The 26,602-nt window shown below is 44.8% G+C and overlaps 1 protein-coding gene across 1 annotated transcript in view; it reads right to left on the bottom strand.

Moving 5' to 3' along the window:
- The window catches only part of LOC134489056 (zinc finger protein 91-like), a 57,206-nt gene that overhangs the window by 28,570 nt on the left and 2,034 nt on the right, over positions 1-26,602 (bottom strand). Inside the window, exons 3-6 of the mRNA XM_063291483.1 lie at positions 20,627-20,741; positions 20,441-20,508; positions 18,665-18,794; positions 13,380-15,230 (exon numbers count right to left, since the gene is read on the bottom strand). Of these exons, the coding sequence (XP_063147553.1) occupies positions 13,380-15,230; positions 18,665-18,794; positions 20,441-20,508; positions 20,627-20,741 (2,164 nt within the window). The remainder of the gene's footprint in view (positions 1-13,379; positions 15,231-18,664; positions 18,795-20,440; positions 20,509-20,626; positions 20,742-26,602) is intronic.

Genomic DNA, 26,602 nt, shown 5'->3' with positions numbered 1-26,602 from the left:
ATTGCTCTTCTCCCAAGGATTAAGCGTCTTCTGATTTCCTGACTGCAGTCAGCATCTGCAGTAAACCTAGGAATACAAAGTCTTTCACTGCTTCTACGTTTTCTCCCTCTATTTGCCAGTTATCAATCAAGCTGGTTGCCATAATCTTGGTTTTTTTGAGGTTTAGCTGCAAGCCAGCTTTTGCACTTTCTTCTTTCACCTTCATCATAAGGCTCCTCAGTTCCTCTTCGCTTTCAGCCATCAAAGTGGTATCATCTGCATATCTGAGATTGTTAATGTTTCTTCCAGCGATTTTAACTCCAGCCTTGGATTCCTCAAGCCCATCTTGTCGCATGATGTGTTCTGCATACAAGTTGAATAGGTAGGGTGAGAGTATACAGCCCTGCCGTACTCCTTTCCCAATCTTAAACCAGTCCGTTGTTCCGTGGTCTGTTCTTACTGTTGCTACTTGGTCGTTATACAGATTCTTCAGGAGGCATACAAGATGACTTGGTATCCCCATACCACTAAGAACTTGCCACAATTTGTGATGGTCCACACAGTCAAAGGCTTTAGAATAGTCAATAAAACAGAAATAGATGTTTTTCTGAAACTCCCTGGCTTTTCCCATTATCCAGCGGATATTGGCAATTTGGTCCCTAGTTCCTCTGCCTTTTCTAAACCCAGCTTGTACATCTGGCAATTCTCGCTCCATGAATTGCTGAAGTCTGCCTTGCAGGATCTTCAGCATTACCTTACTGGCATGTGAAATGAGTGCCACTGTTCGATAGTTTGAACATTCTTTAGTGTTTCCCTTTTTTGGTATGGGGATATAAGTTGATTTTTTCCAATCTGATGGCCATTCTTGTGTTTTCCAAATTTGCTGGCATATAGCACGCATTACCTTGACAGCATCATCTTGCAAGATTTTGAACAGTTCAGCTGGGATGCCGTCGTCTCCTGCTGCCTTGTTATTAGCAATGCTTCTTAAGGCCCATTCAACCTCACTCTTCAGGATGTCTGGCTCTAGCTCACTGACCACACCGTCAAAGCTATCCCCGATATTGTTATCCTTCCTATACAGGTCTTCCGTATATTCTTGCCATCTTTTCTTGATCTCTTCTTCTTCTGTTAGGTCCTTGCCATCTTTGTTTTTGATCATACCCATTTTGGCCTGGAATTTACCTCCAATGTTTCTAATTTTCTGGAAGAGGTCTCTTGTCCTTCCTATTCTATTGTCTTCTTCCACTTCCGTGCATTGCTCGTTTAAAAATAATTCCTTATCTCTTCTGGCTAGCCTCTGGAATTTTGCATTTAATTGGGCATATCTCCCCCTTTCACTTGTGCCTTTTGCTTTCCTTTCTTCTTGGGCTACTTCTAGTGTCTCAGCAGACAGCCATTTTGCCTTCTTGGTTTTCTCTTTCTTTGGGATGTATTTTGTTGCCGCCTCCTGAACAATGTTGCAAACCAATTGTCCAGAGTTCTTCCGGGACCCTATCTACTATGTCCAGTCCCTTAAATTGATTCTTCACCTTCACTGCATATTCCTTAGGAAGATTAGTGAGCTCATATCTAGCTGATCTGTGGGTCTTCCCTAATCTCTCTAGTCTGATCCTAAATTGTGCAAGAAGAAGTTCGTGATCTGAACTACAGTCAGCTCCAGGTCTTGTTTTTACCGACTGTACAGATGTCCACCACCTTTGGCTGCAAAGGATGTAGTCAATCTGATTTTGGTGTTCTCCATCTGGGGAAGTCCATGTATAAAGCCGTCTCTTAGGTTGTTGGAAGAGAGTGTTTGTTATGCAGAGTGAGTTGTCTTGGCAAAATTCTATCAGCCTATGTCCTGCTTCATTTTGTTCTCCCAGGCCATGCTTACCTGTAATTCCAGGTGTCATTTGCCTGCCCACCATAGCATTCCAGTCTCCTGTGATGAAAATAACATCTCTTTTAGGCGTGTTGTCCAGTAGGTGCTGCAGATCCTCATAGAACAGCTCTACTTCAGCTTCTTCAGCATCTGTGGTTGGGGCGTATATTTGGATCACTGTGATGTTAGATGGCTTGCCCTGAATTCGAATTGAGATCATTCTATCGTTTTTGGGATTGTATCCGAGCACTGCTTTAGCCACTTTACCATTAATTATGAAGGCTGCTCCATTTCTTCTGTGGTCCTCTTGTCCACAGTAGTAGATGTGGTGGTCATTTGATGTTAAGTGGCCCATTCCAGTCCATTTCAGTTCACTGATGCCCAAAACGTCTATCTTTAAACTTGACATCTCACCAATAACCACATCCAATTTGCCCTGGCTCATAGATCTTACATTCCAGGTTCCAATGGTGTGTTGATCCTTAGAACATCGGATTCGCCGTTCACCACCAGCACCGTCGGCCGCTAGCCGTCCTTTCGGCTTTGAGCTAGCTGTGTCATCACGTCTGGGGCTAGTTGAACTCATCCTCTGTTCCTCCCCAGTAGCATTTTGACCATCTTCCAACCTGGGGGTCTAGACCTCTTTAGCTCTACAAGACTTTCCCGCAGCCCTTTTATGCAACCGCCTGCGAAGCTCAAAGGGTTAAAGGGAGAGAGTGCAGCTCCTAGACGGGGAAGACTGAGTGATGTCACTCCCTTCCCACCCTCCAGTGGCTCAGTGCTGAAGCGCTTGATGTTCCCTTCTCCGCAGAGCGCGCCCCCTGGTGGCTTCTATGTGCAGTGCAGGTGGGAGAAACGCAGTTCTCGGCTCTTTGTTGTCTGCCACTTACTCTTCCTGCTTTGAAGTGTGTTGTTCATGCCATATTGCAGAACCTCTCTTCTCTGCCACCCTAAAAAACCTGCGTTGAGTATAAGTGAGAAGCGCTTACCTCTCTTGGTCAGATTGGTTTGGCCGATTTTCCCAGCTGCATAGGAGGAATTGAAGACTTCCCGTGCCCCAGAGGGCTGTCCTTGTTGGGATTTGAGTGAAAGAGTGTGTCTCCTCCTTAACCTGGGATAATTCCTTCTCCTCCTCCTTTCCTTTGTTATTGAATACATAAGGAAACCAACAGGTAACGCTTGTCATGGAAAGTGTTTCTGTGGTGCAGAGTGCAAAACCTGTGAGATTGAGATATATCGATTCCAGAGCTGCTGCTGCTTCACTGGCTGTGCACCCAGGAGAAACTGATTTGAAATTACAAGGATTAAAAAGGATAATTGGAGTAGGGGGGAAAGGATTGAAATTTGAGGAAACCTGTACATTAATGACTCATCCATTTTGTTTAAAGCATGCCTTTCTTTTACCTCACAACTTTGTAAAATGAGAGCCAGTATTGCAAGCAAATAAAATATTGCTTGTGTCTTGCAGTTGTTAGGAAATTCAGGTCTGAAGTGATGCAAGATGGGGGCTTGCAGGGATATAAGGAGGGAAGTGACGGGTTAGGAAAACTAAGATTTCTATTGATCTTTATTTAGCTAGTTCAATTTATACAGCTGCCCTTCTCAAATTCATGGCTCTGGGCGGCTAATAAGGGTTTGAAACACCAAGTAGTAGCCTGTACCAATGAGATAATCCTGAAGAAAAGATTCTGAAGAAAAAGAAAAATCAAAAGAAAACAAGTTCCAAATAAAAAGCTCAAACCCATGGACGTTCTAGAAATTTTACCTCAAAACAAGGCACCTTGTTAGAGAAAGGGTGGGAGAATGGCGTCTCCTATGTGACTGGAGAAAAGGTGGAATTACAAAAGGAAGGAAGGCAAAGAGTGAAAAGTGAATAGAAAGCTCAAATACCACCACGCTAAATAAATGCATATGGTATACAATGTAAAATAGTATGACATTAAGAAAAGCTATTTCAGAAAACTACTTCAGCTCCTCCTGACCAAACACATACAAATGAGAAGGGGAACTGTCTCTGGGATGTGAAGCCACCAAAACATAATCAGACTGGCATCCACTGTGTAGAACAGACCAGCGCAACAAGCATGTGTGCACAAGCATGGAACCCTTTTTCAGTCAAAGGCCTCTCCTTAAGTGAGAGAATTGTCACATACACATCAACGTCTAGCGTGTGGAAAGTGCTCCAGGATGAAGAATCCTTCTCTGACAACAGGAGCCAGAATGAGGAGAAACCCACAAATGCATGTGCAAAAGACTTTCCAGCATCACGGCCATATTTTGCCTTTCTGGGGTGTGATGAGGGCTAAGCAAAAGTCTAAATTTGACTGAAATAAAATGAATTAAATATCAATGGCCTGGTTACTTTCCAGGCATGCGTTAAATTCTCTTTCTCGTTAGCTGCATTACAAATTAGTAACAGATGGAAATTGTTTGGAAGGATTTGTGTGGGGGACATACTTCAGGGTTTCAGAGGCGCATGCTTGTTTTAAGCTGTTTATTCAAATACGGTATTGATCGTTCTGGTGATGGAATGGTGATTTTTGGGTTCGTCTGAAGAACCCATTTGCTTTGAACATTTCAAAGGGTAATAGATAAGACTGGAGCTCTCCCCCAGGTGTATCCCTTAGCAGCCAGGTGCAAGCAGAGAAAGGCAAGAAGCCCCCCAGCCAAACTGGAGGAGGAGGTGGTCAGTTGTGCACCCAATGGGAGCAGATACATACCAGCTAGCTCATATTTCTCTCCAGCAACAGCAGAAGTGCCCACCTTTGGGGGGTGTTTTGCCCACCCAAGGGTGTGAATGATCATTGTTTCCCAATAATCATGTAACCCTTCGAAACGTGTATAAAAGTTTAGTTCATTTGCACGCTTGGCGCACCTATGGAAATAAAGTCACGGGTGCCCTCTCTTCTGCAGAATAAAGCTATAAAACCGATTTCTGCCTTGCATGTTAACTGGCAAAGCATGCCAGGTTTTCAAAGAACCCAGTGTTCCTGGGACAACACTGGGTCCAACTGGTGAATAAAGAAATGGGCTGGAAAGACCAGAGAAGTTAACTCCATTCTTTTCAAATTGCTTTTTAATCACTCCCCCCCCCCCCATTCAAATTCTTTCCCTAACTGTAGCTAAATCTTTTTTTCTTGCATTGTCACCTCCAAATCTCTTCAGACCAGTAGAGTCTTCCACTCTTTTGGCTAGAACAAAATTTCGACTTCCTTTTGTCTGTTTATTCATGATCTAAAGATGGTTGCCTTATATACTCCAAAGACCTTAAGCTTCCTACTCGTACTTCCTGAGGCGTATTCCCTAGTCGTGTGAGCCTCGTGTGGCGCAGAGTGGCAGGCGGCAGTATTGCAACCGACACTCCCCACGACCCGAGTTCGATCCCGGCGGAAGCTGGATTCTCTCTCGGGCAGCCGGCTCAGGCCGACTCGGCCTTCCATCCTTCCGAGGTCGGTAAAACGAGCGCCCAGCTTGCTGGGGAAGGCAATGGCAAACCACCCCGCTAGAGTCTGCCAAGAAAACGTGAAAGCGGCGTCCCCCCAAAGGGCCAGAGATGACTCAGTGCTTGTACAGGGGACCTTTCACCTTTCACCATTCCCTACTCAACCTGTAAGGAAAACAGATTTTTTTTTCCTCATAGTATTTGCCTTTTTTTGCCTCACTTTTCACTCTTTGCCTTCCTTCCTTTTGTAATTCCACCTTTTCTCCAGTCACGTAGGAGAAGCCATTCTCCCACTCTTAATTTCTCCAGCATGGTGCCTTGTTCTGAGGTAAAATTTCTAGAATTTCCATGAGTTTGAGCTTTTTATTTGGAACTTGTTTTCTTTTGAACTTTGTTTTTCTTCAGGATCTTTTCTTCAGGATTATCTTCCATCCCTTCAGGCCTGAGTATGCTAACAACCGCAAGACACAAGCTGTGTTTCAAAGAGAGCTCCTTGTAGTTGTTGTTTTTACCGCCCTGCCACTTCTGACAGGATTTTCCTCATTTTTCAGGCCTCCTCGAATCTCCACAGGTCCTTCTGAGCAGCTGTTCTTGAGGAAAGTGAGTTTTGATCCTCCACAGAGATCTTCTCAATGTTCACAAGGTCACAGACGGTCCCTAGGGATTAATAAGAGGAAGATCTAGAAACTGCGATGTGCTGGAGATGCCACCACCTTTCTTAGACAGGCAATAAGTTAGTGGGGCCCTTTCCTTCTACTCCTGTTGCAATTGTTTATTTCTTTTCCATGGTGGCTCTCATTTTACAAAGTGGTGAGGTAAAAGAAAGCATGATTTAAACACAGTGCACCAGTCCTTGTTGTTAAAGTACAGGTTTCCTCAACATCCAATCCTTTCCCCCCAATTACCCTTTTTAATCCTTGTAATTTCAAATCAGTTTCCCCTGGTGCACAGCCAGTGAAGAAGAGGAAATAGCGCTGGTATCAATGAATCTCAGTCTCACAAGGTTTGCACTCTGCACAGGCAGAGACACTCAGTGAAAACTCGATGCAAACTGGAAACACTGGATTGCAATGAGTATAAGGCTGTCAGAATCCATGATTCAGGTGGCCAGCGAAGCGTCACAGCCCGTCATCGGCTCAGATACCTCCGAGGTGAACTCCTCGGACGAACCCCAGTCGCTGGTGGGAAACGGGCAATGGCGCCAGCAGGCAGGCTAGACAGAAGGGGTGCAAGAATGCGGCAGTGAGTGGAGAGAACTACATGGTGGTGCAGTTATGGACTTTGGGTAGGAATAAGAGCGTGGATTTAAAAGCTCTGGTGGACTCAGTGTGTGCCAAGTGTTTGATCCACTCTGCCACAGTGAATGGGTTGGGGTTGAAGGTTCAGAAACTGAAAGGGCCCATAGTGTTTAACCAGCTGGATGGCTCTGAGGCTGCGGGGAGGCTATACCGGATCCATACTTTGGGTTCTATACATGGGAGTGCTATCCTTCCTAGACGCTGCATTACAATCTCTGCTATGAGTCCTGAGATTGGTGATCCCACGGGTGTTCCTTTGATTTGTTGCTATATTTGTTCATCAAACTGAAAGTAGGTAGTGAGGCAGAAGTTGATGAGGTCCATGATTCTGGGTATTTCTATCCTGGTGTATTTGACTAGGTTGGGTGTGTTGCGCAGAACTGCTGCCATGGATTCTTTCGCTAGCGCTGGGTCTATGGATGTAAAGAGTGCTGTAGCATCGAATGACACCATATTTTCATCTTCTATTTTTACGTCTTTGATGTTCTGGAGGCACTCTTGTGGGGAGTTGATAAGAGTATTCACTCTCCTTTGTGAGATGCCCAAGTTTTTTTGTAAGCCCTTTAGCTATGTTGTATGTGGGAGTCCCTGGTAATGATACAATTGGTTCAAGCGGTATGTCAGGCTTGTGTATTTTGGGGTGTCCGTAGCAGCGTGGGAGGATGGGTCCACTGCTTTTCATCTGCCTCTGTTCTTCTTTTGTGATTTGACCTTTCTTGGTAAGGTTGTTAAGAGTTCTTTTGAACTGGTTGTCCAGTTTCTGTATAGGATTGGTATTTACTGGGGTGTAGGTTTCTTTGTCCTCAAGTAATTCTTTGGCCTTTTGTATACATTACGATCTGTCCATAATGATGGTGGTGTGGCCTTTGTCTGCTGGGAGGATGATGATAGTTTGGTCCATCTTTAGGTTTTTGAGGGCTGCTCTGTCCTCTGCTTTCAGTTGGTTCTGTTTCCAAGTTCTTCTGGTTTGTGGTATGATTATCTGTTTTACATTCTCTTGGGTTTCTGTGGTAAGTCCTGTAGTTTTAAAAATCATTAATTATTAAATATTATTATAGAGCCAATTTGGTCTACTGGTCAAGATCATACAATGAAGTCTGATACCAACCATCAAAAGGGAATTACCAGATGTTGAAGCTGGCTATGATTATCTGTCTTACATTCTCTTGGGTTTCTGTTGTAAGTCCTGTAGTTTTAAAAATTATTAATTATTATGCCTCTGATGGGAAGAATAGTCACCTTTGGGGATGGCTAGTTCCCTAGGATGGCCCTATTCAGCTTGCGGGTTATAGTGAACTTTTAGCCATCGGGTTCCTATCATATTTATATTTTATTACGTATTATATTTATTGTTTTATAGAGTTTTTATCTCTGTTTTATTGTAAAGTGCCCAGAGTCCCTCTTCTGGGGAGATGGGCAGCGATAAATTTGATAAATAATAAATAAATAAATAATTATTAGAGAGCCAGTTTGGTCTAGTGGTTAAGGTAACGGGCTAGAAACCAGGAGTCTGTGAGGAAGGGGTATTTGGTATGTTCGCTGCCTTGAGTTATTTATAAAAATAGTAAAGGCGGGATAAAAAATAAAAAAAACTATTAACTTAGTCAATCAACCAAGCAGCAAACAACAGCCCAATCAAGGAACTCCCAAGGAGAGAACAACATCTCCACCAACACAAGCAGGACAAGCCATGATACATAAACAGAGAGCAAGTCCCACGCCTTTTTCACACTGAAGTTGTTGCCTAGTCCACCAATGAAATGTCTGCAAGAAAACAAGAAGGCTCAGAGAGCACCTAAGACTCCACAGTTCAACCCTGAGCTACAAATATTCTCTTTGATTGATACACTGGAGTAACTTTAATTTTCATTCTCCTGAGTATCCCAAACTTGGGACAAAAAGAAAGAGAAGGGAGGGAGGGGGGGAGGGGGGGAGAAAGGGAGGGGGGGAGAAAGGGAGGTAATGAAAAATTCAAAGCACAAATCCTCTTAGTTGTCACTTTTAATTCACTATCTCAATTATTCAATGGGACAATTTAATATCACATTCCATCTCACTCTGTATACTTTGATGGAACTTGAGTTCCTTCTGGGTTATAATATTGCTTCAGGCTTCACAATCTCTCTGGTGCACCATTTCCAACACCTTGTGAGGACAAAGAAGTATAGGGTCCATTAATAAATTGTGATTGTATTAAGGAATGAGAAAGGGAGGGAGAAGGCCCCAGGTGTCCTAACTTAGAGCGACGTACCACGCTGAGACAATGAGTAGGTCTCTAGTGTTTATTGAAGGCTCAGAAAGTAAGAATCCTGCCAAACTGAAAGTGTGGGAAACCCACAGAGATAAATCCAAAACCCAAGGCGGGTCTGCTCTGAGTTTCTTTGAAGGACAGTTCAAAGCTTCTAAACTACGCATGCGTTTTCCCCCCTGGACAGGGGCCCCCTCCTGCTCACCATCAGTACTCATCACATCACCCTCCTCTCCAGATTCACATTCCATTTCAGCCCCCTCCCTTCCAGAGTTCCTCCCTCCCTCCAAAGTCTCATGAGAGTCCATCTCCTCCAAGCTCCCATGGGAACTGGGCAATGGTGGAAATTCTTCAAAGGAAAACTCTTCCAAGGACGAGTCTCTGCTGCTTTCCAAGTCTGATAACACTTCTGGCCCAGGTGGCTGCTTCTGGAAAATAGCTAGATGCTTAGAAGATTCCTCCCCACTCCCCCTTGGGAAATGCAAGCCTGAGGTGGACGGCTGAGGCTCCCCCTCATCCTCTTGCTCTGGCTTCCGGGCCTCTCGCGGGAGTGGAGATTACCAACTTACAAACTCCTCTGCTTGGGATTCCTCTGCTTGATCAAGTGAGTAAGGAATCTCTGGGAGAGTACGAGGCTTGGGTTTGTCAGGAAAAAGCTGATGAGATCGTTGAACCAGTACTGGTGCATGTACATCTCTGGCATTTTCCCATGTTCTCTCTTCCTCAGGGTACCTTTTCCAGTGTATTAAATATTGGATGCCCCTTCCCCTCCTCCTAGAGTCCAGAATTTCCTTGACTTCGAATTCCTCCTCCCCATCCACAATTACTGGAGGTGGGGGGGGGGCAGCTGCGATCGCAAGGCACGGGTGGTGGTGGAAAAAAAAAGATATTCTCTTACTGATGGGCAATACCTGTCCTGTCTCAGGCCAAGCAAAGACAAGTACACAGAGAGGTAGTTGCAAACTTTTACTAGGTGAGTTTTAAGCAATAGTAAGCAGCAGAGGGAAAAGTATGTGCAAACGCACACAAGAGCAATCAAGTCCCCACAAGTCCAGCAAAACTTGCCTAAAGAGAATTCCTTCGCTCTGCTCTCTTTGCTGCCTGCCAGGCTCTTGTGTTGGGAGGGGTGGTAATTCTGTGCCCTCATCTTCAGAGAATTGCTGCAGATGTCTCTGCTGATTGCTGCCCAGCCCCGCCTCCTCTCCCTGCTCAGGCAGCAGTTCATCTGGTGAGCGCACCTGACTGTTCATTAACCACTTCTGGAGCTGGCTGCCCTTCTACATCTGAATCTGAGGCCACCATGACAATAGCATTGGACACCTTCACAATTAAAACAGCATGTTCCCGTTGCTTTTGTGTTCATTGGTAAATTCATCTCTCTGGGGCTGCCAGTTGTGAGGGTCAGCGTAAAAAAGACCTTGCTTTCCTAGTTCAGTATACGTAAATAGGAATTGCAAAGATTTAGCCAACTACTCTAAATCTAGATCTACTACTGTGGACAAGAGGACCACAGAAGAAATGGAGTAGCTTTCATAATTAATAGTAAAGTGGCTAAAGCAGTGCTTGGATACAATCCAAAAAACGATGGAATGATCTCAATTCGAATTCAGGGCAAGCCATCTAACATCACAGTGATCCAAATATACGCCCCAACCACAGATGCTGAAGAAGCTGAAGTAGAGCGGTTCTATGAGGATCTGCAGCACCTACTGGACAACACGCCTAAAAGAGATGTTATTTTCATCACAGGAGACTGGAATGCTAAGGTGGGCAGGCAAATGACACCTGGAATTACAGGTAAGCATGGCCTGGGAGAACAAAACGAAGCAGGACATAGGCTGATAGAATTTTGCCAAGACAACTCACTCTGCATAACAAACACTCCCTTCCAGCAACCTAAGAGACAGCTTTATACATGGACTTCCCCAGATGGAGAACACCAAAATCAGATTGACTACATCCTTTGCAGCCAAAGGTGGCGGACATCTATACAGTCGGTAAAAACAAGACCTGGAGCTGACTGTAGTTCAGATCATGAACTTCTTATTGCACAATTTAGGATCAGACTAGAGAGATTAGGGAAGACCCACAGATCAGCTAGATATGAGCTCACTAATCTTCCTAAGGAATATGCAGTGGAGGTGAAGAATCAATTTAAGGGACTGGACGTAGTAGATTGGGTCCTGGAAGAACTTTGGAGAATTGGTTCGCAACATTGTTCAGGAGGTGGCAACAAAATACATCCCAAAGAAAGAGAAAACCAAGAAGGCAAAATGGCTGTCTGCTGAGACACTAGAAGTAGCCCAAGAAAGAAGGAAAGCAAAAGGCACAAGTGAAAGAGGGAGATATGCCCAATTAAATGCGAAAATCCAGAGGCTAGCCAGAAGAGATAAGGAATTATTTTTAAACGAGCAATGCACGGAAGTGGAAAAAGACAATAGAATAGGAAGGACAAGAGACCTCTTCCAGAAAATTAGAAACATTGGAGGTAAATTCCAGGCCAAAATGGGTATGATCAAAAACAAAGATGGCAAGGACCTAACAGAAGAAGAAGAGATCAAGAAAAGGTGGCAAGAATATACAGAAGACCTGTATAGGAAGGATAACAATATCGGGGATAGCTTTGATGGTGTGGTCAGTGAGCTAGAGCCAGACATCCTGAAGAGTGAGGTTGAATGGGCCTTAAGAAGCATTGCTAATAACAAGGCAGCAGGAGACGACGGCATCCCAGCTGAACTGTTCAAAATCTTGCAAGTTGATGCTGTCAAGGTAATGCATGCTATATGCCAGCAAATTTGGAAAACACAAGAATGGCCATCAGATTGGAAAAAATCAACTTATATCCCCATACCAAAAAAGGGAAACACTAAAGAATGTTCAAACTATCGAACAGTGGCACTCATTTCACTTGCCAGTAAGGTAATGCTGAAGATCCTGCAAGGCAGACTTCAGCAATTCATGGAGCGAGAATTGCCAGATGTACAAGCTGGGTTTAGAAAAGGCAGAGGAACTAGGGACCAAATTGCCAATATCCGCTGGATAATGGGAAAAGCCAGGGAGTTTCAGAAAAACATCTATTTCTGTTTTATTGACTATTCTAAAGCCTTTGACTGTGTGGACCATCACAAATTGTGGCAAGTTCTTAGCGGTATGGGGATACCAAGTCATCTTGTCTGCCTCCTGAAGAATCTGTATAACAGACCATGGAACAACGGACTGGTTTAAGATTGGGAAAGGAGTATGGCAGGGCCGTATACTCTCACCCTACCTATTCAACTTGTACGCAGAACACATCATGCGACCTGCTGGGCTTAAGGAATCCAAGGCTGGAGTTAAAATCACTGGAAGAAACATTAACAATCTCAGATATGCAGATGATACCACTTTGATGGCTGAAAGCGAAGAGGACCTCAGGAGCCTTATGATGAAGGTGAAAGAAGAAAGTGCAAAAACTGGCTTGCAGCTAAACCTGAAAAAGACCAAGATTATGGCAACCAGCTTGATTGATAACTGGCAAATAGAGGGAGAAAACGTAGAAGCAGTGAAAGACTTTGTATTTCTAGGTGCGAAGATTACTGCACATGCTGACTGCAGTCAGGAAATCAGAAGATGCTTAATCCTTGGGAGAAGAGCAATGACAAATCTCGATAAAATAGTTAAGAGCAGAGACATCACACTGACAACAAAGGTCCGCATAGTCAAAGCAATGGTGTTCCCCGTAGTAACATATGGCTGCGAGAGCTGGACCATAAGGAAGGCTGAGAGAAGGAAGATTGATGCTTTGGAACTGTGGTGTTGGAGGAAAATTCTGAGAGTGCCTTGGACTGGCAGAAGATCAAACCAGTCCATCCTCCAGGAAATAAAGCCAGACTGCTCACTTGAGGGAACGATATTAAAGGCCAAAGTGAAATACTTTGGCCACATAATGAGAAGACAGGACACCCTGGAGAAGATGCTGATGCTAGGGAGAGTGGAAGGCAAAAGTAAGAGGGGCCGACCAAGGGCAAGGTGGATGGATGATATTCTAGAGGTGACGGACCCGTCCGTGGGGGAGCTGGGGGTGTTGACGACCAACAGGAAGCTCTGGCGTGGGCTGGTCCATGAAGTCATGAAGAGTCGGAAGCGACTAAATGAATAAACAACAACTAAATCTAGAATTTACATGGATTCTCACCCAAATGGATCTGTGCATGGGAAATTAGGTCACTGTTCCTCCTGATCTCTTTCCACACTCCATGCATTTCTATGGCTTCTCCCCTCTGTGGATCCCTTTATGGAAAGTAAGGTAACCACTTGTTCTGAAATTCTTTCCACACTCTGCACATTTATATGGTTTCTCCCCTGTGTGGATCCTTTTATGTTTCATAAGGGACCCTTTTTCACTGAAGCCCTTTCCACACTCCATGCATTTATATGGCTTCTCCCCTGTGTGAATCCTTTTATGTCTCATAAGGGACCCATTTTCACTGAAGCCCTTTCCACAAACTCTGCATTTATATGGCTTCTCCCCTGTGTGGATCCTTTTATGGGAAGTAAGGGAACCACTACGACTGAAGCTCGTTCCACACTCTGTGCATTTATATGGCTTCTCCCCTGTGTGGATCCTTTTATGGGAAGTAAGGGAACCACTACGACTGAAGCTTGTTCCACACTCTGTGCATTTATATGGCTTCTCTCCTGTGTGGATCCTTTTATGGGAAGTAAGGGAACCACTACGACTGAAGCTTGTTCCACACTCTGTGCATTTATATGGCCTTTCCCCTGTGTGGATCTTTTTATGCTCAGTAAGTTCACCGCTCTGAATAAAGGTCTTTCCACACTCGCTACATTTATATGGCTTCTCTCCTGTGTGGATCTTTTTATGGGAATTAAGGTGACTGCTCCGAATAAAGGTCTTTCCACACTCCATGCATTCATATGGCTTCTCTCCTGTGTGGGTCCTTTTATGGCAAGTAAGTTCACTACTCTGAATAAAGGTCTTTCCACACTCGCTACATTTATATGGCTTCTCTCCTGTGTGGATCCTTTTATGGGAATTAAGGTGACTGCTCCGAATAAAGGTCTTTCCACACTCCACGCATTTATATGGCTTCTCCCCTGTGTGGATCCTTTTATGGGAAGTAAGGTAACCACTACGACTGAAGCTCATTCCACACTCTGTGCATTTATATGGCTTCTCTCCTGTGTGGATCCTTTTATGGGAAGTAAGGTGACTGCTCCGAATAAAGGTCTTTCCACACTCCGTGCATTCATATGGCTTCTCTCCTGTGTGGGTCCTTTTATGGCAAGTAAGTTCACTACTCTGAATAAAGGTCTTTCCACACTCCATGCATTCATATGGCTTCTCTCCTGTGTGGGTCCTTTTATGGCAAGTAAGTTCACTACTCTGAATAAAGGTCTTTCCACACTCGCTACATTTATATGGCTTCTCTCCTGTGTGGATCCTTTTATGGGAATTAAGGTGACTGCTCCGAATAAAGGTCTTTCCACACTCCATGCATTTATATGGCTTCTCTCCTGTGTGGATCCTTTTATGGGAAGTAAGGTAACCAGTACGACTGAAGCTCGTTCCACACTCTGTGCATTTATATGGCTTCTCTCCTGTGTGGATCCTTTTATGGGAAGTAAGGTAACCACTACGACTGAAGCTCGTTCCACACTCTGTGCATTTATATGGCTTCTCTCCTGTGTGGATCCTTTTATGGGAAGTAAGGTCACCACTACGACTGAAGCTCATTCCACACTCCATGCACTTATATGGCTTCTCCCCTGTGTGGATCTTTTTATGTCTCATAAGGGACCCATTTGCACTGAAGCCCTTTCCACACACTCTGCATTTATATGGCTTCTCTCCTGTGTGGATCCTTTTATGGGAAATAAGTTGACTGCTCTTAATAAAGTGCTTTTCACACTCCATGCATTTATATGGCCTTTCCCCTGTGTGGATGTTTTTATGGTCAGTAAGTTCACCGCTCTGAATGAAGGTCTTTCCACACTCCGTGCACTTATATGGCTTCTCCCCTGGGTGGATGCTTTTATCAGAAGTAAGGGATCCATTTTCACCAGAAAGAAGGAAAGTCCAATTGTAATTTTTTCCATTGTCTTGGCATATATAATCTTCTCCTTTGGTTTGGGTTGGATAGTGTTCATTTACATCTAATTCATCTTTAAATTCTCTTACACTTTTCCCAACATATTTTTTCTTTATTTTTCCTTCTTGCGCAAGAAAGTCTGGCATCTGAGCATTTATGGAAGTTGAGCTTTTCATATTCCAATTATTTGACTGGTTCCTCTCATGCCTTCCTAGTTCCATTTGAATTGCAGGCTTCTCCGTTCCGTCTCCATGCCTGATCATTTGGGATGGTTCACTGGAATCTTTATTCTCCTGCCCATTATTACCTTCAAAGGAAAGGAGAAATTAAAATGATAGGAAATTTAGGGGGAAAGATCCAACTGTAGGAAGTCATATGAATTTCCTTCTGAAATTTTGCCAAATTCCAGTATATTACAGTTTTGCATGCTTACAGTGGCACGGTATCGAAATGATAATTTCTGTATTCATGAGCCATAAGAGCTTGAAAAGATCTAAAGCATCTTTTTTTGTTTATTATTATCTGTACCTATTCAAATCCCACCCAAAGTCAGCTCTGAGTTAAGGAAGAATCAGGGGAATATCCAAGGAGGTATAAGGAGAAAACCTAACATTTATTGGAGGGGGTTCAATTTCAGCAGAGACCTGTGAGAACTAAATCAATTTTGAAACTCATCCTTTTCTTCCTAGCCAAACGCCTTTCATTTGCGTTCCTTTTTTTCTTGGCAAAATCACAAGGGTCGCAGAGGAAAAAACCTAGATTTCTTCTATTAACCCTAAACAGCATGTTTGCAATGCAGAAACAGCACCATTTTGCTCCTAATCTCAAGGCTCAGGACTGAAATGAAAAGGAAGAAAAGTCATTAATCCAAGCACCTGAATAAATGACAGTCCTTCAAAGGACTGATAGGGAAGCATCTGGACCCCAAAAGCTGAACTCAATATGATGGAGTTCTGCATCTCCTGAAGCCAAGGAGCTTTTTGTCACTGATATGAAATTGAAATGGAAAAATTCACCAGATGAGAGATGGCACAGGATGCATTTAAGCAGAGAGCCATTGACCTAAGAGACAGTTAAGGGATAACATCAGAAATATATGGGAGATTTTGGAATATTAGAACCACATAATGAAAAAGAAGCGGCAGTGATCTTAGAACTGGACTTTCTTGTTTAAAATTTTGGAAGATATGACTTCGGACAGAATTTTATTACATGGGTGGAATCAATCTACACTTTGCAAAAAGCACAAATAATTGTTAATGGAGCATTAACAAAACCTTGTGAGATACAAAAAGGGACAAGATAAGGATGCCCTTTGCCCCGCTGCTGAGGGCATTTGCTGAGGATTTGGTGGTAATTCTGGAAGATTCTTTGGAGGGAATAGAAATACTAATGAAAGATTAAAGAAATTGGGCATTTTAGTGGGTCTTAAGATTAATAATCAAAAGACAAAGATGTTAACAAAAATATGAAAATGGAAGATCAAGTAGAAATGATGGGAACAACAGGTTTTAAGATTGAGAAAAAAGTAAAATACTTGGGTATAACTATGATCAATATGAACTGCATGTTATTTCAAAATAATTATGTTAAAAGGGCCTGCGGTGGCTCAGTGGTTAAGACACTGAGCCAGAGGACCATTACGGTTGGCAGCTCAGCAGTTCAAAATCCGAGAGCGCAAGCCACGTGACGGGGTGAGCTCCTGTCAACTAGTCCCAGTTCCTGTTAACCCAGCAGTTTGAAAGCATGTAAACGCAAGTAGATAAATCCTCTTTTGGGGAGGATGGGCAGTAATTAAATTTGAATAATAAATAAATAAAATAAATTAAAAAAGGTACCACTTTGGTGGGAAAAATAACAGGGACATGAAAGGAGCCTCGTAGGGCGTCCCCCGGGCAACTGTGATGTCACCGGCAAATCCTTTCAATACAGAACTCCTTGGTAGATTCTTCTGACACACACAAAAAATTAAGATATGGAATGAAATTAAGAAGGATATGTTAAAATGGGAGTTTTATTGTAAACCACCCAGAGTCCCCCTCTTTGGGGGGAGATGGGCAGTGATAGAAATTTGAATAATAAATAAATAAACCTTCACTGTTGCGGAGAATTTCTGTGATAAAAATGAATGTTTTGCCTAGAATGATGTTTTTGTTTCAAACAGTACCTATTTTGACAACTGATGTACCATTTAAGCAATGGCAGAAAGAGAGATCTAGGTTTGTACGGAAAAAAGCCACAGGTTAAATATAAAATTGTCCAAGATGCAAAGAAAAGAGGAGGATTAGGTCTGCCTGATTTGAAACTGTACACTGCAGCCTGCTGTTTCGTTTGGTTTGGATGTGGGTGTTGCTGAGAAATAAGAGAATTTTAGATGTTGATCAGCATGACCTGAGGTTTGGATGGCATGGATATTTGTGGTACTATAAAGTTACGATTAATGTAGATTTTAAAAACCATTATGCTAGAAGTGCCATATTGAGAATATGGAAGAGATACAAACCCAGACTGGGCCCGAAAAAACCCTTTATGGTTCTTGGCACAAGAGGCATTTTATGGAAGAGCCGCAGCAGGCAAAGACTAATCGATAACACGTTGAGAGCTATTAGAACATGAGCAAGGGGAATACAAAATGACGTCGAGAGAGCAATTGATGGCAGAGGGAAATAGTTGTCAATGTTTTTCATATTTACAGTTATCAGAAAGGTTCAAGGTAAATAAAAGGACCTGTGGTACTCAACAACATAAGGCAGAATTTGAACCTGAATTACATACAAATGATGAACATGTAATTGCTAAACTGTATAAACAGGTTAAAACATGTATGATAAAATGGGCAAGAATTTTGGTCATAATATACAGATGGAGCAATCGGAACATGTGGGGTTGAAATGACTGAAATTCACGTTACGTTATAATCTAAAAGAGAACTTTTATAAAGTCATGTACCGTTGGTATATGACACCAGAAAAATTACCAGAAATGTATAAAGGTACTTCAATTTATTTTGGAAATGTGGATAACATGAAGGGAGATTTTATCATGTTTGGTGGACTTGTAAGAAAGCTAGAAAATGTTGGATTCGAATAAATACAGTGATACAGAGAATTTTAAAGATCAATATCCAACTGAAACCAGAACATTTTCTGTTGGGACTCATGGATAGACAGCTGGAAAAGAGTCATGGAAGATTGTTTCTGTATATGGTAACTGCAGCAAGACTATTATATGCACAAAGATGAAAGGACTCTGAAATACCTACAACACAGGAATGGTTGGTGAAGATGACAGAATTTGCAGAGATGGCCAAATTGACTTGCTTGATTAGAGACGGGACAATATCTACACTTATTAGGGCCTGGAAACCCCTTATGGACTTTTTGCTGAAAAGCGAAAAAAATAAACTTGAGATCAATGGGTTTGAAGATAAGAAAGGATAACTAGGATGTTACCATAGAGAGAGAGGCTAAAATATAATTGCATTTAGAACTGCTGTTAAGAAGATCGGAAGCTACTTCTTTATTTTTATTTTTTCATTTTCTGTTTACTCATTTCTTTATACTTCTTTCTTATTCACTTATTACTTTATCTTCTTTATCTCCCCTTCAAAACTTGTATTGGTTTTACTCTGATAAAAATTCTTTAATAAGATTACAATAATTAAAAAAATACTGTAGTTGATGGCATCTAACTACAAAATGTCTTCCCAAACTCTCTGATTGGGGAGTAGCAAACCCTTACCCAGAGAGGCCACATTCCTACAATTTTCCAGCGTGACTTCCCAATGCAGCGCTTTTTGGTGAGGATCCAGCTGAGACCACTCCTCCTCGGAGAAACACACAGCCACCTCCTTGAAGGACACAAGGCCCTCCTGCAGAAGGAAAAAGAGAACAGAGCAGGCCCAGGAGGATTTGCAAGATCTGTCCTATTCTTCACAATTCCCAAATTCAGGCAGGTTTTATCAACTTGATTGATTCTGCAGGACTTTGTGCCATTCAGTGAAAGTAAGCCCACTTTCCTTCTAGATCGATCCATCGATCCATCCATCATCAAAAGACTCCTAGTGTCTGGAGAGAATCAACTGGCAGATGGGCCTTGGAAACCCACCTATCAGTGACTCCAATCCTTCCTCTGTTTGCAGAAGGAAATGGGTGGGGGATTCTTTCTAGCATTGCAGCAAATGGCGTGTAGTGTCCCCAGAAGAAGCAATCCTGTCCATGCTCGACACCTGCATGAAAGTGCTGGGAGAGCTCAGCCAGGGATTTGTGTGGGCTGCCATCAATACGCAAGGAGAGGCAACCCAGTTTCTGCTCCTCCTCAGATTGCAAGGAAGCTGCTAGTAGTCCAACCCATTGGCTGAACGGGAGATAAGAAGGCGGAGAAAATTTCCTGGGAAGGGCTTTTTTCAGCCTTTGCAAAGCTGGATTGTTTGGCCTCCAAATCCAGGCACAAATCAGAGGATTAGAAACTACTTTGCAAGCCAAAAGTGCCTTTATTCTGTGCTCTTTCAGAACAATTTTCACTTAGAGACATTTCTGTTTGGCCACCTTCATTGGATTTCAATAGTCTGCCTTATCTTTTAATCTCATGGGCTTATTTTTCCTATCACTGGTTGCAAACAAGGCTTCTTAAAAATGGTCATATGCCAGTGTGAGTATTTCGTTCTTTTTGAGCAGCCTTGTACAATTCCAAGTCAAAGAACTACCAGATAATGGGTCTCTTCAAAGCTTTTATAAAAACTTAGTTATCGCAATCTAGGGAGAGCAACTAGCACAAGGAGAGTTAAGTAATGGTTTTAAAAAATATTTCCTAATAAGAATCTCACTTGAATCTTCTATGTTTCTCAGGAATACAAAACTAACCCAGCCAAACAAGAGGGAAAAATGGAAGGAGACAGTTGTCATGCTCCCCGTTGCAAGGCCTATGGGCATCACAACGGGAAACATGCATAATAGGAAGAGAACAGCATAATCCCTAAAGCACCCATGTCTGGAAGGAAATCACGACACAAAAGGGAAGACCCTCAGATCATATTAACAACCATTAAAAAGGGACAAGGGAACCAATACATCATTTCACAGGGAACACAGTCACACATCTCACATAATGGGGGCACCCATCAGACAGGACTTAAACACTTAACAAAAGATTAGGGAAACATCTCCACCTTTCCTCACTGAACACATCCGATCCGGACGAAGGCAGAAAAACAAAGGAAAGCACCGGCATCGCCCATCAACCAACTCATTACAGCCTCAAGCACCCATCGAGTCCTAGCTCGAGGGTGAAGAAGCACAATGCCCGCCAACAAAGTATAAACAGGGCAACCTGTCAACGCACAAGTATTCCCATCTTTTTTCTTGCATGCAATCCGTTCTAATAAATCCTGAAATCCTTAGACTATCTAAGTGAGTCTGTGATTTATTTGGAGCGTGGCTGCCCTGACAACAGCGCTACGTACACCACCTTGACTTTCTGAAGGAAAGGGAGAATACAAATCTAATTTCCTGCTCTTACTTGAGTTGGAGGTTCAAGCACTGTTTCAGCTCCACCATAAGGAATCAACAACTTCGTTTCATTCCTCCCTGTGAGGGAGAAAGTATTTTAAAATGCATAATTAATGAAATAGGAGGAGGTATTCTACAGAAGAGAATACAAAGAGAAGCTGGGATGTCTCTGGGGAATGGGAGGACCTTGTATTACCTCCTGAGGTGTCCTGATTTGGATCTTCCTGAAAGAAACTCCTGAAAAACAGCTCCTGAGGGGGATTTGATCGATTCCTCCTTCCCTCAGCATCTCTGATCTCCACAGCAAAGGACTTGAAATAAATAATAGGAAGGAGAAAAGAAGAATTAACAGACACCCCACAACATGAAGTGGATTCTTGTTCTCTGAACACAAATTCAAAGCCCCAACGTCCAGCGGTGAGGCTGGAAAGTAAGAAAGGAACGGCTGTCCCAGATCTATCTTCTAGAATGGATAATGGAACAAGGTCCTACAAGAATGAGTGAAACATCTCTACATATCATGAATGCCAGAGAACTCTGGTAGGGAGGGGTTAAGAATTCAAACACATTGCTTGTTGTTGTAATGATTGCCTATTCTGACATACTCAGACTCACAAGTAGATACTTAATGATTTCTGATTTATTGAAAGAATAGTATGCAAATACAGAGAAAGCTGAGAATGAGCAAAAGCGCGCCAAATACAAACTAAAACCCCTCGGCTCGAAACGTAATCCCTCCCCTCGCCCGGCCGTAGCAACCACCCCCCTCCCAGGTGCTGGTAACCGTCACCCACTGATCCTTGGAAAGTAACCTTGAACACATGAGATAACCCAAACACATTCCAAACTAGCAGCCAAGAGATTACACCTCTGCACAGTGGAATCCTCCTCCCAGCCACGATCAAACACGAATCAGGGAAATGACATGAGAAACGTTACGATGTACCAGGAACATTGAAACGGTGAACATGACATACTGCCCCCCAAAGCATGACATACCGCCCCCCCACAGCTAACTAAGGAGCAGGTTTCATAGGATAAGCAGCGTGGAAGCGGCGAACTAGGAGAGGGGAGTGAACATTGTGGGCAGCCACCCACTCCGGATGGGGAAAGTGCTTCCAGCGGACCACGTATTGCAGGGTGTTGCGAAGCCTGCGTGAATCAAGGATTTCCTTCACCTCGAAATGCTGTTGTCCGCCAATCATGATGGGTGCAGGAGGTGGAGACTGGACATGCCAGCGATCGGAATGGTTGTGAGGCTTGAGCAAGCTGCAATGGAAAACAGGATGTAAGCGCCTGAGATTGTGAGCCAAGTCCAATTTAAAGGTGACAGGGTTAATCATCACAACAATGGGGAAGGGACCCACAAACTTGGGAGCCAACTTTTTAGAAGGTTGAGGAGACTTAATGAACTTGGTGGAAAGGTAGACCTTGTCACCAACTTTGAAGGCAGGTTGGAGCACTCTCTTCTTATCAGCATGCAGCTTGTAGGTGGATTGAGCGTCTGCCAACGCTTGCTGAATAACCGGCCAGGAGTCAGCCAGGTGTGTCGCCCAGTCAGAAGGCGAAGAAGGCGGGGAAGTGGGTTGAGGCAAATCCGGAATGGGCACGAAATCCCGTCCAAACACAGTCCGGAAAGGGGTGTGCCCTGTGCTCTGATGCACAGCGTTGTTGTATGCCACTTCAGCAAAGGGCAGGAGATCTACCCAATTGTCCTGCTGATAGTTAACAAAAGCTCGCAAATATTGTTCCAAAGTAGCATTAAGAGCCTCTGTAGATCCGTCAGTCTCAGGATGCGACGCAGTGGAGAGCGCCTGTTTGGTGCCCAGCAGTTTCAAAAATGCCCGCCAAAACTGGGAAGTAAACTGTGTCCCGCGGTCAGTGACCAAACGGGCGGGGCATCCGTGGAGCCTGTACACGTGTACTAGGAAGAGGCGGGCTAACTGCTGAGCCGACGGGATAGAGGCACATGGAATGAAATGAGCTTGTTTAGAAAAGTAATCTTTCACAACCCAAATCACAGTTTTTCTCTGGCTTGGGGGCAATTCGACTATAAAATCCATTGAGATCTCCCACGGACGTGCGGGGCTAGCCACTGGCTGCAACAAACCATGCGGCTTTCCCCCCTTCCGTTTTGACATGGCACAGACAGGGCAAGATGCAACATAGTCTTTGACATCATGCCTCAATGTAGGCCACCAAAATTGACGTCGCACCAGGTGCAGGGTCTTTACAAAGCCAAAATGACCAGCCGTTTTATCATCATGGGACCTGAGGAGGACCTCCCTTCGCAAACTGTCAGGGACATAGAGACGGCTTTGCTTCCGTGCAAAGCCTTGGTCAAAGGTAACAGTGTCTTTATTCATTTGCAACCAAGTGTCAGATTTCAGTTCGGAAAGAAACTGTTGTTGCAATTGAGAAGGGAGCGACAGCCTCCTCCCAGCCGGCGAAATTGGAGCTGAGGGGAGCTGCGCACAGGTCTGGCTGCGAGTGACAGCCTGTACACCTAACTGTGGCTCTGTCCATACTGTACCCACCACATCTGGTACTGAGGTCGAATCCTGAGGCAGGCGGGAAAGCGCATCAACCAAGAAGTTTTTCTTACCCGGAATGAACTTCAACTTAAAATCAAAGCGGCTGAAAAACTGAGCCCAACGGATTTGTTTAGGGGTGAGTTTACGGGGCATGCTGAGCGCTTCTAGTTTTTATGCTCCGTCCAAACCTCAAATGGACATTTGGCCCCCTCTAAAAGGTGGCGCCATGCCTCCAAAGCGGTTTTCACGGCAAAAGCTTCCTTTTCCCAAACATGCCATCGTCGTTCTGTCTCAGAAAACTTGCGGGAGAGATATGCACAGGGTTTTAGGCAGCCAGTAGCATCTGCCTGCAACAACAGCGCTCCAATGGAGAAATCGGAGGCATCCACTTGAACCACAAAAGGTTTAGTGGGATCAGGGTGTTGCAGGATAGGCTCAGCTGTGAACAGGCTTTTTAGCTTGTCAAAAGCCACCTGGCATTCCGGTGTCCACTTAAGCACTGCCCCCGGGTTCTTCACCCGGCGTGTGTCCCCCAGACCCTTTGTTCGCAATAAGTCAGTGAGGGGTAACGCAATTTCCGCGAACCCCTGGATGAATTGGCGATAATAATTGGAAAATCCAAGGAAACTTTGGAGCTGCCTGCGGGTACGCGGGCACTCCCACTCCAGAATGGCTTGGATCTTTGCAGGGTCCATTTCAATACCTTTGTCAGATATCCTGTACCCCAAATAATCCAGTTGAGGGTCTTATGGAATTCACATTTAGATAGTTTAGCATACAGCTCAGCCTTCCTCAGTTTGCTGAGCACCTGTCTCACCAAACGCTCATGTTCTTCCATTGTTTCAGTGTAAATTAAAACATCATCCAAATAGACCAGTACCCCTTTGAACAAATGTTCATGTAACACTTCATCGATCAATTGCATAAACACCCCAGGCGCCCCTGCCAACCCAAATGGCAACACTTTGTACTGGAAAGAGCCCAGAGGGCAATTAAAGGCAGTTTTCCACTCATCCCCTTCCCGTATGCAGATACAGAAATATGCCTCCCTCAGATCCAGCTTAGAGAAGATTTTCCCCTTGGCCAGATGTGCTAACATGTCTTTTATTATTGGCAGAGGATATTTATTTAATATCGAGACCGCATTCAGTCCGCGGTAATCTGTGCGAAGTCTCAATGTCCCATCCTTCTTTGGTCGAAATAAAACGGGTGCACCCACTGGCGAATTAGCTGGCTCGATAAAGCGCCTTGCCAAATTCTTGTCCACAAACTCCCTCAGCGCTGCCAGCTCAGCTTGGGTCATAGCATAGATTTTTGGCTTGAGCAGTTGGGCATTTGGGACCAACTCTATTGCACAGTCAGTCTTTCGATGGGGTGGGAGTTGGTCCGCCTCCTTTTCACCAAATACATCTGCAAAATCCTGGTATTGCTCCGGCAACCCCTCTAGTAGGCCGGCAACGAAACGCAGAGTTGCTGCCGCCGCCCTCCCCATAGCAGCTTCCACAGCGTCGTCTTCCTCAGGGGCTTGATAAAACCCATCCTTAAAAGTCAAGGTCCTATACACCCAATTTATGTGCGGGTTCTGCTGGACCAACCAAGGGATCCCCAAGATGTCCAACAGGCCCCCCACTAGTGCCACAACAAACGGCAGCCCCTCGCGGTGGATACCCATTTGCAACGCTACCATGCCCGTGGAATGGGTGACTGGCTTTCCCCCCGCCGTAGTCCCGTCCAGCTGGGTAAAAATCATGGGTCGCTTTAGCGGAAATTTGGGTAGCTCCAAAGCAGCCACCACATCAGGGTGCATTAAACAACGTGAACACCCTGAGTCGATCAGCGCTCACAGCTCCACCATTTTTGTACGGGAGCCCAACTTCACCTTCACTGTCAGCGTGGGGTAGTTGCCACTCACCGAAATGTGATCGCGCCCCTCCTCAACCACCTGCCCAGGGGCGCCCCTTAAGGCAGGTGGCAGGCGTTTCCCGCCGGCTGGAACAGATTGGCTTCTCCCTCGTCTCCGAAGAAAGGGGTGTCCTCCCCCTCGGTTTCAGCCACCGCTGCTTTCATCTTCCTGGGCAGTGAGGGTGATTTCCCTGACGCTTTTCCCGGCCGCTCCTCGGTTCGTCCCTTCGGGCACGCCGCTGCTCGGTGTCCTTCCTTCCCACATCGGAGGCATTGCCCCTTTGCAAAACGGCTTTCCTTCACCTCCTGCCAGGCTGTGCGCCCCGTTCTCCCCCGGTGGCCGGGGACCTTGCCGCTCTCATCATAGCCGGTTGTTTAGGACCCTTTCTGCTTTGTGCAAACTTCGCGTGGGCTTGCTCAACGCTCCCCGCCAGTTGAATCCAGTCATACAGGGTAAAGGGATCTGCCCTTCCCAACGACCACCTCAGCAGCTCCGGTCTCAGTCCATCCTTAAACATTTCTATTAAGGTCGTTTGCGACCAATCATCGACTTTTGCAGCTAAGACTTGGAACTCTAGGGCATAATCTGCAACGGACTTCGCTCCCTGGATCAGTTCCCTCAAAGCCACCTTTGCTTTTTCCTTGGCTAGCGGGTCAGCGAAATGCAACTTGAGTGCCCATAGGAAATCTTCGAAATCTTCCAATTCCATAGCCTCCATCTCCATTCATTGGATAAACCAATCAGCTGCCCTCCCCTTGAGTTTGGTGGCCACTGCATTTATCTTAGCCCTTTCGGAAGGAAACAACCTCCCAAACTCCTCCATATAGCTTTTTGCATTGGTCAAGAAAAATGACAGCTTCGTGGGATCCCCGTCAAACTTGACAGTGAAATCCCTGTATCTTGCGCCCTGTGGGCTTCTCTTCCTTGCCTCCTGCCCAGTCCTTTTCCTGGGCACCTCCTGGGGATTTTTCTTCTTGGGGAGGGGAACTCGAAACTCTGACTCTGGGGTTTCTCTTCCCTTCTCTGCCTTTCCCCCTCCCTCTGTCTTCTAAGTGCCGTGGGGGCGATGGGGACGCACGTCTGGGACTGCGGGATGGCGAGCCCGCCCGATGCCTCCTACGATCCTTCTTCCTCATGGCAGGGGGGGGAGGAGAGAGAGACGGGGACGACTGTCTGGAGCGAAGCTCCCTTCCCCCTCTGCCCTGGCCCCACCACATTTTCAACATCAGGTCTTCCAGGGCTTGAATTCTAGCTTCCCACCCCTGGGACCTCTCAGGGCTCTCTGAGTCTTCTGATCCTCTCCTGTCAATTCTGACCACATTCGGGGACAGCGGATACCTCTGCTTCCCCACCGTCTTTGACGTTCCGGGTAGGTTTCTCTGTTCCTCACCCCACGTCGTCGGAACCTCTGGTGGCTCTTCCGCTTTTTTAACCACCTTGGATTTCACAGCTTTCCCTTCTGCTGGGCTGGGGCTCGAAGCCTCCGATAAGTCCTCCGACTCTGGCGTGGGGGCTTTTCCCACCTTCCTTACCGTGGAATCCGGTTCCCCCGTACTCGAATACACACTTTCCCCCGAGTGAGGGGTAGGCTCAGTCATCGCTAACTTAAACTCCTCACAGATTACTCTGGAAGGTTGTTAACGGAAAAAAATTTTTTGGAATTCTCAGCTTTATGTAATGATTGCCTATTCTGACATACTCAGACTCACAAGTAGATACATAATGATTTCTGATT

This window comes from Candoia aspera, chromosome 2, assembly GCF_035149785.1.
Source record: "Candoia aspera isolate rCanAsp1 chromosome 2, rCanAsp1.hap2, whole genome shotgun sequence".
NCBI classification, from domain to species: Eukaryota; Metazoa; Chordata; class Lepidosauria; order Squamata; family Boidae; genus Candoia; species Candoia aspera.
Note: the sequence above shows the minus strand (reverse complement) of the source record. Positions and strands in the feature narration are given on the sequence as shown.